The 18,137-nt window shown below is 47.2% G+C and overlaps 1 protein-coding gene across 2 annotated transcripts in view; it reads right to left on the bottom strand.

Moving 5' to 3' along the window:
• The window catches only part of LOC144933766 (procollagen-lysine,2-oxoglutarate 5-dioxygenase 1-like), a 45,326-nt gene that overhangs the window by 6,005 nt on the left and 21,184 nt on the right, over nt 1-18,137 (bottom strand). For both annotated transcript variants that reach the window (XM_078858852.1, XM_078858853.1), the window contains 11 exons: nt 17,657-17,720; nt 15,306-15,403; nt 13,377-13,478; nt 11,924-12,055; nt 8,646-8,767; nt 6,279-6,383; nt 6,032-6,157; nt 4,010-4,151; nt 2,662-2,775; nt 1,752-1,817; nt 571-675 (listed from right to left, as the gene is read on the bottom strand). In XM_078858852.1, the coding sequence (XP_078714978.1) occupies nt 571-675; nt 1,752-1,817; nt 2,662-2,775; nt 4,010-4,151; nt 6,032-6,157; nt 6,279-6,383; nt 8,646-8,767; nt 11,924-12,055; nt 13,377-13,478; nt 15,306-15,403; nt 17,657-17,720 (1,176 nt within the window). The remainder of the gene's footprint in view (nt 1-570; nt 676-1,751; nt 1,818-2,661; nt 2,776-4,009; nt 4,152-6,031; nt 6,158-6,278; nt 6,384-8,645; nt 8,768-11,923; nt 12,056-13,376; nt 13,479-15,305; nt 15,404-17,656; nt 17,721-18,137) is intronic.

Consider the following 18,137-nt stretch of genomic DNA (forward strand, 5'->3'; position numbering starts at 1 on the left):
CTGGGCGAACACCATCTGCGTTCAGTTCATTATCATTGTTCCTGCTACGCTCGTTCACCCTACAGGAATAACTAAAACTGAGTCTCGGGACTCTTTTTCAGGAAGGTCCTGCCAAGTTGTCTGGAGTAGGGGGCGATGTTGCTGCTGCTGCTGTGTGTGATCCCAACTGAGTAATTTTCAGGTCATTTTGCAGCATTGGGATGTTTTGGCTAGAGGGAGAAACCAGAGAGGACTTGGAGGAAACCCACGCAGAACAGAGGCAGAACATACAGACTCCATACAGAAAGGAACTCGAGTAAGGAATCGAACCCAGGCTCTTCTTGCCATGAGGCACAAGTGGGAGCACTTTGCCACCCAGCCACCAATCACAAATCAAGAATGAATATCAAACACGACGTTTCGATTGCAACACAAGCAACCATCATCAGGTGAGAACTGTACATTGAGGGAAAAACGTATTTGATCCCCTGCTGATTTTGTACGTTTGCCCAGCATCTTTGTTGGATGGTTATTCAAAAGCTGCTGCGAGGGTTATTATCGCACCGCCAAGGGTATAAGATTATAACTCACATTGTGGGCACCACTTGACCATTTCCCAAAATGCTCCATTTCTTCAATGAGTTCTTCACAGGCAGCTTCCGTAAAAATCGGGAACCAATACACATCTGGGCACGGCTGCAAAACAAACAAACAAACAGCATTGGGGATAAAAAATAGTGTGACAATAATAATGTTCAACTATTTTAGTTATTCACATGGCAATTATCCAATAAAAAGAAATGACACAAATAGCGGGCTGAATGAAATGTTAAAATCATGCACGCACTTATATGTGGAACAACTTCATAACATCACGATTTTTATTTATAAATTCATGTTTTTGTGGCAACCAGTCCAGTGTTGCCACCTTATTATCTACTGTAGAGCAAACCTAGCCAAGGCCTATCGGAAAGTGTGCAGCATCCTGCAATAAAGCGAAACACAATTCTGGCACCAGATCTCGGGACAAATAAATTCCTGGCACCCTAACGGAGATGCATATTCCCGTACTGTGTGGGTAGAGAACCCGCTCAGGTGGCGACCATAAATCAAGTCCCTTTAATCTTTTACGTCCACCAGGAAGCAGACGACGCGTGTTATGGTTAATACACCCGCAGGACTATACAGGGCAGCCTGCAAAATATATAAACTAAACTATTTTTTATTTTACCAGGTAAGGCCCACTGAGCTGCTATATAGATTGTTTTCATAAGCGACCTGGCCACAATTGATAGCTCAACGAAGTGGCTTATCAGTGGACATTGACAGCAGCCAAATACTCTAAACGAATGTTGATTCTAAATGTGGAGGGCAAAACCAGAGGACCCGGAGAAAAAGTCCACGCGACCATGGGGAGAGACAGGCAAAACTCTAAATATACAGGCATCAGGGTCGGCATAAAACCTACGACCTCCTGTATACCAAGCGAGGTAGTTAACATCTCGCCACTGCGGTGCCCACAATGAACCACGAACCTCTGCAGCAAGAGGCGACCATGCTACCGCTGGGCCACGTTACCGCCGCCAATTGGGTTTATGATTTAATTGATGTTGTTATTGGAGCCTTCGGTGTTGGGCTGTGGCTCCAGAGCTGTGCTACTAAAGGGGCGACGCTCACAGCCACTGATGGCACTGGAGTCTGAAACGTGGACGTTTCCAAAACCGGTTATGCAATTCATGAAGGGGGGGGGGGTACCTTTTGCAAGAACTTACCTCCTTCACGTAGCCTTTGGTTAAAACTTTAGAGTAATTCTCGTGAATGTATTTGTCTTTCCAATCCTAAAAAAAAATATCAAAAGATACAACTTAATATGGACACCTCTGATTAGGAACATTGGCTACGTACGGTGCGCAAGAAGTTCAATATACGAACAACAAAATAATTGTAACATATTGCCAGCTGCTGCTACAGGGAGCTATGTAAGAACTAATTCGGACTTGAATGCAGCGATTGTGTGTGTGCATAGAAAACAATCATCACGCACTCCGACACCCGAGCCAGCAGTGGTGCCACATGCTTAGAGGGCTAGGGTTGGCAGATCACGTGGATTGTATCATGTTCCTGCGAGAGTCCCAACTCCATAGGTTCCATTGGCCACAGATGACAGGCGCACCGAGTGGATTCGTCACACGAGGGGGTGGGTGACCAACACTGTGCCCGACCGCCTTTGTCTCTCCAGTAGCAATATTTTACACACCGCACCAGGTACTCATTTGAGGCCGAGTCAAACAGACACTCACAGACACGCTCCCACAGACACGCTCACAGCCTAAAGCTCTCCCGCGCATTTAGAATACAAACCCCGATGTTGCCCACCGCCCCCCACCCCCAACCACTTCCCCCACCCCTCTTGTTGTTTTCTAGAACATGAACTTCAACCTTGGTCACGAACCAAGACGAACGGGACACGCTTAGTTATAGCTGGAGAACTAACTTCATTGCTGTTGAGTTGCTGTTCTGTTGATGTTCAAAAAAAGGAAATTAATGTGAAAATCGATTGTCTGCCCTGCTTATCGTGCTTACTCGTGCTGGGATGACAACCCAATTCGCAAGGGTGGCTACTTACAGTGCGAAAGAAGTTCACCATTCGTACGTACATGCAACACGACAATATGTACATACCAAGGGGTTCTGGAAGATCTGGCGCAGGTCGTTGTGCAGATGCGAGGTGTCGTAGTTTTCCATCGTGATCAAACGGCCAAACTCCACCACGTTTGTGATGTACATAAACACACCCTGCGACGCACAAATGAAGAGGAACACGGGGGAACGGTGGTGAATGTTCATGTACGAGGATAAACGAATGAAACCTCCATTTCACAGAGAGCCACGGCTCAGTCGTCGCAATGCCCGGTCTCAACGGAGGGCATCGGAGTGCGCTGTGGCCGCTCGATGTTCTGGGCGCTGTGCTCCGCAGTCGCGTGGAAAAATTCAGCCAGCCTCCATCTAGCCCACCGGGTGAGTGCTGCTCGGCGAGCCCTCTGTGCCTTCAAATGTAAAAAAATAAACTCGAAACGCTCATCAGCAACACTGCCTCAAAAATAAATGTACAACAATGCTAGTAATTATTTTGTACTTACTTGCGCAGACCTTAATTTCGGCGATGTTTTGGGCATTGGCCCTTCTTCATAGCACAATGGAAATGCTACGCAATTGAAGCTTCTGCGGCAGTCTGGAACGCTCTTCCTTCCGATATTAGGAAGCCACTGGAGCTATGCACTTTCAATCTAGATTGAAAACTCATTTCTTTAGAACTGTTTTTGTGTTTAGTTTGTGGTCCTTCACCCACGCCTCCGATTAGCATGGTTCGCTACGTACGGTGCAAAAGAAGTTCAACATTCATACAAACATGCTATGAAGAAGGGCCATTTCTTAAAACGTGGGCCGATTTTATATTTTTCTTTGTTAAGGCACTGTTGTTGACGAGTGTGTCGAATTTATTTGTTAATTGTGATATAGGATGTGTTCACACCGGGAGCCACTGCTCAAGGCCAACACGGGCTTTTAAACACGGTGGGCGTGTGGTAGAAGCAGCGTGCGCTCTCATGTAATGGGTGCGAGATGTGGCCACGCGCATGCAGTGCTGTACGTTCTGCTGTGGGCACGTTTGGTAGTGAACTACGCTACAAACCCAGCGACCCACGTTCGATTCCCCAATATCAGTGACGAATATCTGAAACGACCCCGAGGCTCCCCTATGTCGACTCAGCCTCGAATTAGTACCTGCTGCGGTGTATAAACATCACCACTGGGGAGACAAAGGTGACCGGGCGTAGTGCTGACCACCCACCCCTTTGCATGCCGTGCCAGCCTTAATAGCTGCTCGCTAACTAGCACTTGCCCCAACTATCTTTTTTGGGCTCCCGGGAGGGGAGATGTCTCTGAGCACGTTGTGTAACTGCGCAGATGGAAATGTGCGTGCATGCGTGACGGCAAGGGAAGAGCTCCCCCAGTGTTTGTGCAGACCTACCAGGGCCCGGACATTCACGCAAAAGGTCATGTCGGAGTCCTGTTTGTTCAGCATAAATATGTTCTTCATCTTCAGTTCAGCCCGGAGGAGTGAGCCGTTCACCATGTACACACTCGACATGTACGGGACATTCCAAACCCCTCTGGAAACCAAAACACATGCACACAACGATGCTCATTCCCAGCACTGTCCTTTCCCTTCCTTATCCCCGGCACCTCCGATTAGCATGGTTCGCTACGTATAGTGTTAAAGAAGTTCAACGTACATACGCACACGCTGTGCTGAGGATGACGGTGACGCTGATCTCAGGGATGACGGGATGAGGAAGAAGGCAAGAGTGGGTGGTTTCCATCTCAGACAAGCCGGAGAAAAGCCGGCTCAAGACAGCTATGGTGCGTTGCAAGAAGAGGACACCCACACGGGAACAAGGAATGTGACTGACCATGAAAGTGCCGGGGGGTGGGGGCGGGATGGAGAGGCAGGGCCTAGATAGAGGCATTTGGAGGTGGTGAACCCAGGATGTAAAGGAATATGGAGTGGACGTGGAGATGGTGGCCCGGGATAGGAATGGAGAATGAGGAGCAGGAAGGCAGAGGTCACATGGGTGGGAAACGCACCACGGTTAACATTTTTATTAAGAATCATCTTCATTAGTCATCTGCTCGACGGCACGACTGAAGCTCTCTCCATCCTGTCCGACCGACCTTCAGCTTTCCTTGTCATTTCACTAAATGGCTGCCCCTTCTTACATACCTACTTTCAGTCATCAAGCAGCGTTTTCATGCTTCTGACTCTTGACCTCTTTCTCAACATCGATATTTCCAGAACCTCCTTTATCATGAAGGTACCCAAACCACCTTCTTTGCCGTTTCTGGATTTTTCATGATAAGGCTTCTCTCCACTTGCACCTGCTCCAGAACATCATCTTTACCAAGTCTAACTCGTGTAAATGGTGACGAACCTGTCGGGGGAATTAGTATCGAGCGTGATCTCACTTGTACAACCAGGCAAGGCCAATTATACAAAAAGTAAAGACCATTTATTTTTCAATACGCTCCTACCAAGTTTTAGCAGTAGAGGGGTGTTGCTGCTGTGTACAATCCCAAAAGGGTAAGTTATAGTATAATGTTTCAGCATGGGGATGTTACGTGTTCTTTAGCTATGGCAGGAAACTGCGGGAACCCTGAGCAAACCCATGCAGAAGAGGGAGAGAGCAAAGTAACTCCACTCACACACACTCTGCAGAACGGAAGGAGAACAGAGCGAGAACATATAAACTCCACACAGCAAACAGCAGAGCCGAGAATTGAACCCAGTCCCTTCTTGCTGGGAGGCACAAATGTGGAGTGATGGGTGGGGAGTGATTGGTGGGGAGTGATGGGTGGGGAGTGATGGCGAGGGGAGTGATGGGTGGGGAGTGATGGGTGGGGAGTAATGGGTGGGGAGTGATGGGTGGGGAGTGATGGGTGGGAAGTGATGGGTGGGGAGTGATGGGTGGGGAGTGATGGGTGGGGAGTGATGGGTGGGGAGTGATGGGTGGGGAGTGATGGGTGGGGAGTGATTGGTGGGGAGTGATGGGTGTGGAGTGATGGGTGGGGAGTGATGGGTGTGGAGTGATGGGTGTGGAGTGATTGGTGGGGAGTGATGGGTGGGGAGTGATGGGTGGGGAGTGATGGGTGGCGAGTGATGGGTGTGGAGTGATGGGTGGGGAGTGATGGGTGTGGAGTGATGGGTGTGGAGTGATTGGTGGGGAGTGATGGGTGTGGAGTGATGGGTGGGGAGTGATGGGTGTGGAGTAATGGGTGGGGAGTGATGGGTGGGGAGTGATGGGTGGGGAGTGATGGGTGGGGAGTGATGGGTGGAGAGTGATGGGTGGGGAGTGATGGGTGGGGAGTGATGGGTGGGGAGTGATGGGTGGGGAGTGATGGGTGGGGAGTGATTGGTGGGGAGTGATGGGTGTGGAGTGATGGGTGTGGAGTGATGGGTGGGGAGTGATGGGTGCGGAGTGATGGGTGTGCGTACACTCTCTTCCCCTCCACGATGTCGATGTAGTCCTCCGAGCGAGCGTAGAACCCGTCCAAGCTCAGTGCTCCCCAGAAGTTCGACCACAGCTTCCCATGCCGTGACACCATTGGCGCAATGACTCCCCTGAAGAGCACGGGAACAAGAACCAGGGCAGCGTTACCGAGCGGGGCAGGAATTTGGCGCTTTTTCATACAATTTCTTCTACAGACAACAGACAGGCGTTGCACAACAGTGCGTCTCGTACCTGTTTTGCTGAATAAGTATTTTGAGGGTTTGTTGGTTTGTCAGGACAACGTCCGAGTCGATGCTCATGTAAAAGTCACAGGCTTTATCTTGGCGGCACAGGTCCCTACAAAAGACAACACACGGAGGCACGGACCACGCTGAAAGGCACTGCTCTGTAACAGTCATTCCCAGCTAGTGATTCACAGACCACTGGGAGGTTCCTATGGCCGTGGGAAGTGATCCGCAATTCTTAACAAAACTCCCATTGTCTTTTTTTTACTGCATGGCGGTCTGCAAACAATGTCTGAGCTTGACTTTGGCGGCGAGTCCGGAGGGATTGGGAACCGTCCGAACCCCAGCTAAGAGGCCAGGCCTCCCCCAACCCCTCCTTAACACTCTCAAACCATTATCATCTTACATCCAATTTTATTATCGCTATAAAACGCCTTCGGCAAAGGCGCCAAATACAAAGTTTCGATACGATGAAATAAGACAACTGCGAGTCTGTCGGTCACAACGCATGACGGGCGTCAGAGGTCGACGCTTCTGGCGGGTGGCGGTGCGCCGCTCCTGACGACTCGGCTGTCGACCGCTGGGCTGCAGCACCCACAGGCAGCGCTCCACCTGGGTGGAGCTCGTTGGGCTTCGTTGCTCTGGCTCGATGGCTCTCAGTTAGAGAACGAGTGGGATGGGCTTCATGCATGTGGAGACGCAGCAGCAGCAGCTAGGGGGTGGCGCCAGCAGCAGAACAGAGCTGTCGCCAAGTCCCCACTCAGTGCAGCCACGGGCTACTGCTTGACTCGCTATGTGTCAGTAACTTTTGACCAGCGGAAAACGACCGGCAAAGGTGACTTAGTAGAACAGCGAGTGGTTCGCAATCGCAAAGGTTGCGAATTCAAATCCTGATTGGGGGTTAACTCAACCCATCATCCCCCTGGGTTGGTACAATTAAGACCACTGTGCAGCAATCAACAGGAGGTCGGGGGTTCAATCCCGACCCTGACGCCTGTATATTTGGAGTTTGCATGTTCTCTTCGTGGTCGCGTGGATTTTTTCTCCTGGTCCTCTGGTTTTTCCCTCCACATTTAGAAACAATGCATTTTGATTATTTAGATTATTTTGCTGCTATAAATGTCCACATTATAAGCCTTTGTTGAGACACTTTTTTTAGCAAGGTCTGAAAAAGAAGTTAATACCTCAGTGGGCTTTGGCTAGTAGGATGGGGATGGTTTAGTTTCATTTCTATGTGTTTGGGAGATTTGTTTTCCTTTCTTGTACTTTGCACTACTGTTGTGCTTTAGTAATGTTTGTTGCTGTAGCGTTCTTACCCCACCCTACTGCACATCTGTACAAAAGAGATTTATAGCTCATCGGATTCCTCCAGTACAAATAAATATTCTGATTCTGAACAGTGATTGTGGTATGGATAGGCTCACCCCAACCGTGAGAATGTAGAATTTGAACCGCATGCTCAGGGTTGTAAAAAGGTGTTGAGCAGTGACTCAATGCTCACTAGAGCAGGAAATGACTTTGAGCATAAACAACTCGTGAAGATGATAACGTTGGCGTCATCACAAGACGTTGGGGGCAGTGTGTTGAATAAACGTGGCAGGCCCTGATGTCTTAAAATGAGTGCACCATAGAAGGTACTGCAGTTGCCTGTACAGGTATTTGCAGGGCTGCAACTTGACCACATGTAACGTCCAAGTGGTGCTATCTGGATGAGCTTCACAGGAAAATATAAGTGTCTTGCTATGTCGCTTATGCTCTTGGGCAAAGCATCTTGAACAGTCAGCAGCTTATGGGGATTGGAAACGGGATGTAAATGATCATTACCTGAATAATCAAATATGCTTTGGTTATTTTATACAATTTGCAAGAGGCCAAACATACTTTTAACGCTCCTGTCACCCTGCACAACAGCTCACAGTATAACTCCCCGCAGCAGCGGCAACGCGACTCACAACCTCCTCCTGCTCCTCTCTACACCAAGGAGAAGAACTTTTCTCTGCCGGGCGACGTTTCTCCGTGGCAGCTCCTGCCATCTGGAACACGGCCATCATCATCGTCCCACTGCTGCACATTTGTAGGATTAGCAGCAACATTTACTCTACACCGACTTTTAAGAGTCACTAAGAGGCCCCACCTCTTCCATCTGGCTTCAGAGCAGTACTGAGCTTGGCTCCGTGCCTCAAGAGTCTGTGAATTATTGTGTGCGTGACAAATTGCATCATTATCATACTCTTTGGGTCTTTTGGTAAAGTCACTTAGATAGAAAAATAGCAAAATAATTATCATTATTAATTATAATTATTTTTATTCCGAGTGGCTGACAGGAGCGTTCACTCGCTGTGGTGGTAAATGACCGACACGCGTTCTTGCTTACATGGCCATGTTGCGAGCCTCCCCGGGGCTCAGGTTCTCCTCAGGTCCCACGACTTGCAGCTTTGCAAACACAGCTCCATATTTCCGGAAGAACTTCTCAATCTGGCGCTCGTGCAGCACCTCCTGCAAGGCAGGCCAGCGTCATGGAAAGCACCCCCAGTGCGCTGGGTATCTCACAGTATGTGACAGCATCTCAGAACACGTCACAGCATGTCACAGTATCGCAGGGCATGTCACAGCACGTCACAGCATTTCAGAGCATGTTACAGCATGTCACGGCATGTCACGGTATATCACAGCATCGCACAGCATTGCACCACATGTCAAAGGATTGCACAGCATCGCACATCATGTCACAGCTATTCAACACGACCCTGTTGTCAACTTTCAAGTTAATTTTGTTTATAATGTGATGAGAACTCAAGAAACCTGGATGAGTCTCATTTGCAAGAGTGACCTGGGTCACAAAAATGCACAAAAGTAACGGCATAAAACAAATTACAACAATAAAAAAAACGAAGAGCAAACACCGTCATGTAGAAATCAGAGCAAAATCCTGGAAGAAAATTGGCTTGGATATAATTTACTTTAAAAAACGATTCACTATAAAATGATAATTGTTTTTTTACCCTTCTATCTGGCAACAAAACTGACACCTTTTTACAAGGAGTCATGTTTGCATAGACCGCAATACCTGCAGTCATAATACAAACAAAAGACGTAACTCTGATAATGTGCACTGTCCTTGAAGTTGATTGGTCCACACCCGAGACAGCTTTCCTTAGAGCCTAGTCTCACATGGGTTGGACCAGATGATGGCAAATGAGGTTCCCATAGTGATTCACTATAAAATTAAGTTGTACACAAGTACAAAATAATCACCAGCATCGTTGTGGAGAATATAAATAACAAAATATCAGACAATTGGCCTCAGAGAGGTAAAAACTATCTACCCCATTATAGACCCAGACACAGTGCCCACTCAAAAGTCAACATGAAATAGAATACATGCCCTGTAGCAAAAAGTTGGCTCCGAAAAAAAATACTTTTACAAACCGTTCAACGTAAAGTTAAGTTACGGAAACATCAAAATGGACTCATGGTGATTATTTCACTCGTATGTAAACAGGCTCAGATATGTGTCAAGTTAAAATATTTAATCCTTACAATGCTCCACTTAAGTGTCTGCTTCATGTTATTTATTTGTAATTGTGTGGTGTGCTATTACTTGTTGAAAAAATGTCATTCTGCTATGTATAAGCACATTGAATTTAAACACAAGCAAACAAGAAGCTTCTTGGTTCTTTCGGTAAAGTCACGTAGAAGGGAAGTAATAAAATAATAAAAATAAAACATAATAAAATAATTCTCACGACGTTTCGGCCACAACGCAAGCAGCCGTCCTCAGGTGAAGAACAGGTCTGTCAAGAAGACAGAGTCTGAATGACAACCCCAGGCTTGGAGCGTCTTTTTAAGCTGGGTTGGAGGATGGGAAGAGCGCCTTGACAAAATAATTTGCATATCAAGAGGAATTTAGCATATATATAAGCTGGGTTGGAGGTGGAAGAAGAGCGCCTTGACAAAATAATTTGCATATCAAGAGGAATTTAGCATATTTATGGGAAATGCGTAGGAGGTGGGCTGGGGGGTTTCAAAGTCATATTATGCCCATGCATTATGCAGGATTAGCAGCTTTAAAGGGAGGGGGTAGGGGGTAGCATTAACAAAGGGAGGGAATGTTAATAGTATGTAGAAGCAGGAGACCCGCAGCAGAGCAAATAATGCATTCCCTGTGGAGAACACAAGATACACAGTCAATGCCAGATCACGGATTTTATGTACTGTGTTGAATCGGACCTGGATCTTGTGTTTAATCAGGATTTTGGAGATCTTTTTTGTGACCCCAGCAATGTAGGGTAAGGTGATGGTCTTGAAAGGCTCCTCAACAAGATCCTTCTTGATGGTTGGAGTGATGGCTTTGCGGATTGTGTAGTCGGAGTAGCCATTAGCCAAGCTCTTACCATTCACCCAAGCTCTTCAGGCTAATGGTTACTCCGACTACACAATCCGCAAAGCCATCACTCCAACCATCAAGAAGGATCTTGTTGAGGAGCCTTTCAAGACCATCACCTTACCCTACATAAAATCCGTGATCTGGTACCGTCTGTAAAAGATGTGGTTCCAGACATACAGTACCCTGGCGTCTACAAACTAAGTTGCCTCTGTGGTAGCAGTTACATTGGGGAAACCAAACGACATGTCTCGGACCGCATCCGTGAACATAAAGCTGACCTGAAACACGGTAGGACAAACACCTCAGCCGTGGCAGATCACTGTTACAACTCAGTGGGCTCACATGACATTGACTTCTCCAAGACAGAGGTTCTCTGCAAGCCATCTGGCTATCATGAGAGATTCGTTCATGAGGCGATCCACATATACAAACACAGAGACAATTTTAACCGAGAAGATGGATTCTGGCTTAGCAATCATTGTAAGGACGTAATAAACCATTTCGATACACATTAGGGTGGGTAGAATAATACATAGTGTTATATTAAAATGTATAAGGTATAGGGTGGTTTATAGCAATACAGTATATAATTTAATGTTGGGTTTATCTATGGCAGTATATAGTACGGTATATGCTCGTGTGATGTAAGAGAATAAAGTTTAGATGGAAGCATATTATATAATTTTTACGACGTAGAATTGTAATTTATTACTTGCTGTTAGTAACTCAGCTTATTGTAGAGTATAGTAAGTATACTGATGGTGCTATGCAGTTTATACTTTAGTTTTTTATGTAGTTTATACTTTAGTTTTCTACGTGGTTGTTTAGTAACTGCAGCTACATATCATTAACATTCCTTTCCTTTGTTAATGCTACTCCCTGCACCCCCCCCTTGGTGCTGCTGATCCTGCATAATGCATGGGCATAATATGACTTTGAAACCCCCCCCGCCCACCTCCTACGCATTTCCCATGAATATGCTAAATTCCTCTTCATATGCACATTCTTTTTGTTAAGGCGCTCTTCCACCTCCAACCCAGCTTATATATAAGCTCCTAGCTTGGTAGTGTCTCATTCTTCACCTGAAGACGGCTGCTTGCGTTGTAGCCGAAACGTCGTGAGAATTATTTTATTTGATTATGTTTTATTTTTATTATTTTATTACTTCCCTTCTATGTGACTTTACCGAAAGAACCAAGAAGAAGAAGCTATTAACACCTCGATGGGTGCAACTTGTAGGCACTCGGTTACAAACCAGCTCGCACCTTGTTGTGGATGAAGAGGGACACTTTGTCCATTGGGTAGTCCAGCTTCGCAATTCTGCCAAGGAATTCCGGGAGGAAGGGAGTCGGCTGATGGATGAAGGCCCCGATCATCACCATGGGGTACTCCGACTCCTAGGAGGAAATGCCACAAGCCAACCCAATGAAGTTCGTCGCGTCGTGGTCTCAGAAGCGCCAGCAGGAGGCCCTAACCAATGACAAACTGAGCAATGCTGAGCTCTCTCTTGCGGGCACCAAGACAAGGGTGGAAATTTGCACATTCCTAAGACAAGCATCTCAAAAAAGAAAATCATTTTACTGCCCAAAAAAATGGTACTCAATGCATCAACCAACCCCCCCCCCCCATCTATATCTATATATATAAAAGTCAAAAATTGTATGTCGGTTTGTGGCTTTGTGTGTGTCCCAGCGCTTGTGAACGATTTCGCTCTCCAATGGTGGGGTTAATATTAAATATAGCCAGGTACCATGCCGTAAGCCCCGCCGTGAGCAAGCACTATTCCTTTTTCACATCCGTCAACTTTTAATAAGTTTAATTAGCAATTTAGTGCGATTTTTGCGCGCTATCTCTTTATTTATTTATTTATGACGCATGCACGACCATACCAACTCGCGTGCCCTTTGGTGGGGGGGACGGCCCATGCCAAGTCGCACGCCTTCGGTGGGAGTGAGGGGGACATTTTCTTTCACGTTAAAAATGCTTTAAAAATACACTAAACACTGAGCTTAAATCTTCAATGTGTGATGTCCCCCCCACCCCGATGCGTGCAGTTACTAATATATACAGTCGCTAGAAGCTACCACTATAGGCTGTAGATATTACTGCAGAGCGGCCGGGGACATCGTGGCTGGGGAGGGGGGGGTTCAGGGGTAGCAGCCCAGCCCCAGCCTGCCAAGGTGCCACCTCGGCCGGCTGGACAATCTAGGCGAGGCCGGAGGCTCTGCACGGGACTAGGCCTCACCAAGCCACTCTGTCAGGTGAGTACTTTGTGCTATAGAGTCAATAAATACTGCTATACAGTCAGCATGTACTACTGTCATGACAGCAGGTACCACCACAGTCAGTACGCACTGCTGTTAGATTTGTAAGAGCAGTTTTGAAATATTTTTTCGGCCCGGGCAATGGCGGGTATATAAGCTAGCAGTAAATACAATTGTCCCGTGAACAAGCGTTCAACGTGCAACGTCTCATTGTTTCAGCTCGCTGGGACGTTCTGAATTTGGTTGCGAGGAATGTTCTTCAGGTCTCAAACAACAGTAATTCACAATAAACGCTTTTGCAAGGGGAAATAAAATTTGTTTACAATTCATAAATATGGCTGCAAAACCTATAAAAAGTAACCTTGGCTCATCTGTTCACTTCGCGTGCGATTCATGCGAAAGCTCCACTCTTAACACTTGTCGCACGGTATCCATCTGTGTGGGGTGGACGTACTGATCGAGCAGAAAGGTCGATGGTGTTGAGGTGGCACACTCCACACCCCAGCTCGTACGTCCAGCTGTTGGGGATGTAGTTACCCAGGTAGTTCAGCTGCAGCTGCACAGAACATGAGCATTGACCAGATTCAGTTACACTTGTACAAGAGTCTGAGCAGAGCACAAAGACAAAGAGATCTCCCGTATAGCCTGAACAGACTGTTGGGGCAAGTGCTGAAACACAGAGCACTCACCCACACACACTCCTAACACATGTGTGTGCACAGACACATGCATAGTGGTATTGAATAAACACCCACATGGCACTAACCACCACTGCTGGTGCATGACCATTACTGCCACCACTGCCACCATGACCATCACTGCCACCACTACCTCCACTGTAACCACCATCACCATAATCATCACCGACATCACCACAACCACCATCACCCCCACCACGATCATTGCCATCATAACCATCACCACCAAATTCACCTCGACCACCACTGCCATCACCATCGTCATTTAAGTTGACAAACATTTCCAATAAAGAACCACAGAGCTTGGGCAATTGTTGGCGAGAGTTCTGGCTGCCTTCCCACTTTGTCTTTGGTTCCCAGCAGGAAACCAAGCGCTGTGATAAATAACATTCCTTCACTTGTGATGAACCACAGCACCAATTATACGGGAATGACTGCTTCATGAAATCCATCACCAGTGGTGAAACTGGAGCACAACGAGAACGATGCAACAACTTGTGCCAAAGTTGTGAGCACCTCAATGATCTTCAGCTTTGACCATTAATGTCCAAGGCTCAGGCAGATTGCTTAACGAGTCGCATAGACAGCGGATCACACACTGTGCTATGAACCCGGCGACCAAAGTTCAATTCTAAAAGATAACAGCCGCGGATTTCAGTATTGCCTGAACCAGCCTTGGTGGCGAGATGTTAACTACCTCGCCTGGTATGCAGGTCATGGGTTCGATCTCCACCCTGACACCGGTATATTTGAAGTTTGTATGTCCTCTCCCCGTGCTAATGTGAATTTTTCTTCGGGTCCTCCGGTTTTTCCTTCCACATTTAGAATCAACATGTGTTGAGTATTTGGCTGATATAATTTACCACGTGATAAGCCACTTCGTTGAACTATCATTTGTGATAGCCAGGTCGCTTTTGAAAAAGAACTGTATAGCTCAGTGGGCCTTACCTGGTAAATTTTTATTTACATATATATATAGTTTTACCAACACGCAATGATGATTGTGGTGAAGTGCGGTAAAACATCCCCCATGACCAACGGAGTGGGGAGGCCTTCATATAACCAGAGAATAAATGTACACCATCATAAGACTGCTACATTTCAACATCATTTCCGAAACACAAACTCTTGTTGTACGAATGTGACTATTAATAACTCGTTAGCCTATGGCAGCATCTGTGAATTCAAGTTTTGCTGCCTACTGCATTTACTTGTCTATGCTTTCATTTCCTTAAATCAAAAGGGATGGTCATGGTTGAAGCACTTCTACGTCCCATTTACACCCCAACCCCTTCTCTATAGGCTCCATCCCTTTCCATGTAGACCCCACCCCCTTCAATATCGACCACGCCACTTCTCCTTAGGCTCCACCCCCTTCTCTTTAGACCCCACCTCCTTATATTTAGGCACCACCCCTTCACTTTAGGTTCCACCTTCCCCTCTTTAGGCCCCAGCCCCTCCTCTTTAAGCCCCTCCCCATTGGACCTCTCTCCTTTAGGCCCCGATTCCTCTACCCAAAGTGCCTGTGACCCACCACTACCACGAATGCTGAGGCAGCGCTCTTAACTCTGCTCGGATGCAGCACTGCAGAGCGTTGGGGGTGAGGTAGGTGGTGGGGGCTGGGGGCAGTGGGGGGTGAGGCAGTGGGGGGGGGGGTACCGGCTCTGCGGGGAGAGGTGGGTCACCTTGGTGGGGCCGTTGCCGTGCAGCACCACGGGGAGGGTGTCGTAGGCAGTGTTGCGCACGCGCACCCGCTCCTTCTCGAACTTGATCACCACCTCGTCTATCGGCGCGCACACGCGAGAGCATACACTTAGGAACCACGCCATTCCGCCCTCGCCCCGTGCGTTTACATAGTTCAGAAGAATCCGAATATTTATTTTTCTGAAGGAATCCGATGAGCTATAACGCTATTTTCCACAGATGGTGGTGGCGGCACTGGTGATGGTGATGGTGGTGGTGGAGGTGGTGGCAGTGATGGTCATGGTGGTTGCTGAGCAGAGGTCCAAAGGCCCAAAAGGTCAAGCAGTGTCTTAGTTGCAATAGGTAAGAATGTAACCCGTTCATGGCATTGAGCAAGGTTATTAGTTTAAGAACTTGAGAAAAGAGATGATAAGATGGAATTCTACTGTGGTTCAGGGCGAGGGAAGAGCAGAAAGAGAAGTATTATGATCTGCGGTGTGGAGAGTGTATGAATGTGCGAGTGGGTGAGTGATCGGTTGATTGAGTTGGTGGGTGGTTAAGTGAGTGATTAGTTGAGTAGGTGAGTGGGGCGTTGTGCCCTGCAGTGTGTGGGCTGAACGCAGTTGTAGATGAGATGGATGTCAGTGCCTGGTAGGCCGAGTCCTCAACATGGGTGAAAGGATTCAGCGAGTGAAGTTCATGGGAACAGTAGCCATGGTAGTTGCAACAGAAGAGTTATAAGGAGGCGACTGACCGCCGGTGAGCGAGTGACAGCAGTGAATCAGTGAGCACGGGAGCATCAATCACCCCGATTGCTCTGTTGCATTCTACAACTGCATCATCTTTGCCGACGTATGTGACGACCTGGGCTGAACAGGACGAGAGCTATCACCGAGTATCCCAAGCGCAGGCCGCGTCTGGCAGAAGAAGGTGCATGGGGGGGGGGGGGGGAGGCCCTGTGCAAGCATGGCCGTGGCACCCTAGGGGAGTCCTGGCGGAGCCCTAGCGAAGCCCTGGCAGTAACCTGGTGGCGCCCCAGTGCGGCCCAAGCAGAGCCCCAGCGGAGCGTCACGGTACGTTTAGGGGGACTACCCCGCGTCCGCCGCAACACTGCCTGGAGATTGGCATAAAGGAAAGTGGAATTATGAAATTAAATTAACGCATAAATTCCAAACCGTGGGATTGTGCATTTACGGAGTTGGACAAAAACCGCCCAGTATACGACCACAGAGTTTGGGCAATTGTTGGGTGGCTGACGCCGGTTCTGGCTGCCTTCCTCTGCTTGTGTGGTTTCTCACGCCTCCGTGCAAAAACTGGCCCGTTACAAATTCTACAGAGTTTTGAGAAGGAATTTGCGTGTATTATGCTGCTGCCACTGTATATAAATTAAAACGTTCAAACATTACTAATAAGCACATGAACTAAGTTGTTCCCAATTGTAATTCATAAAATTATAAATTAAAACCCTTTCCCAGCAGGGCAAATATTCAATATCACCTCTTTATAAGCCATTCATAAAATTACTTCCTGTCCAAACAACAATTCTGAAACTTTGTTGTTACACAGTGATCAGTGAAATAGCCTCTGAACGTAATCCTATACTAATTAAGAACGCTGTCGCTGCTGTGGAATGCAAGGCAACGTTTTGCAATTATCATACGTAGCCGACTTACGACGCTTCGAGACATTTGGTTAGCACCACATAAATTTACGTTGTTGTTGTCTGTACAGGGAGTTCAAGTTTAAATTAGATTTTGTGTAACGAGGTGCAAACTCAAGAGACCGGGATGAGACTCGTGTGCAAGAGTGACCTTGTTCACCAAAATTACAGAAGGAATAACGTAAAAGCAAAGTAGGGCAACGGAGTCAATAGAATGAGAGCGATGTGTTATCCACAAAGCAGAATGGACACGGGAATGTGATAACTCGCAAGTGCGCGTATAAAACAGCAACTCTACTGCTGGCGCACAGGGAACAGTGTATACGACACACGCCAAGTCAGCACACAGCACCCATGAATGCTACTCAACTATGGGCATGCATTTACCAGTCTCTGGAATAACAGGCACAGCTGTTCCTCACGAAGCACTGTATTCAAAGGGCTCTTTGTTGCTTTAACAGCAGCGTCAAACAGTCTCAGGCAAGCAAGCACATATTTTCTGACCTCCACACTCAGCCAGGTTATTGGCGAGTTGTCCGTTCGAGAACAGTTAACCCCCCCCCCCCCTGCACAGGGGTTTAAAGTTGTAAATCGGTGAGTGCTGGATCATCAAGCAAATGTGTGAAACAGTGTTCACACATTTTATTTCAAGCACTGTTTAAGAATCCGGCTGCTCCAATTACCATCCCTTACCGAGGGCGCCATTCAAATTTTGGAAAATCCGACACCGATGGTCAAGCGTGATGTTGATCTGGCCCTGAAAAATCAGAAGGAAAAAAAACACACATGAGTACGATAAAATTACCTTTGCTTAAGTGGACGCATTCACAAGAACGGTATGCTGAGGATTGTCTGCTTTCTGTACAGCAAGAATTTACCCGGGGCTCCCGCTGCTCTGGTGTGGGTGCCACTTGAGTATAGAAAAAACACTTCCACTTTATAAAAAAAATGAGAACAGGGGTTTCACCCTTTCTGGCCATAAGATAATGTTAAGATGCTCAAACACCAAATACAGACTTTTTGCAGGGAATCAAGTACTGCATTAACCACACATAATATTCTTTGGGTCTTTTGGTAAAGTCAAGTAGATAGGTTCAAAAAATATAACAAAACACTACGACATTTTGATCACAACACAAGCAGTCGTCATGAGGAAAAGGGGGTTAGCTTCTAA

The sequence above is a fragment of the Lampetra fluviatilis genome, chromosome 8 (genome assembly GCF_964198595.1).
Source record: "Lampetra fluviatilis chromosome 8, kcLamFluv1.1, whole genome shotgun sequence".
NCBI lineage: Eukaryota > Metazoa > Chordata > Hyperoartia > Petromyzontiformes > Petromyzontidae > Lampetra > Lampetra fluviatilis.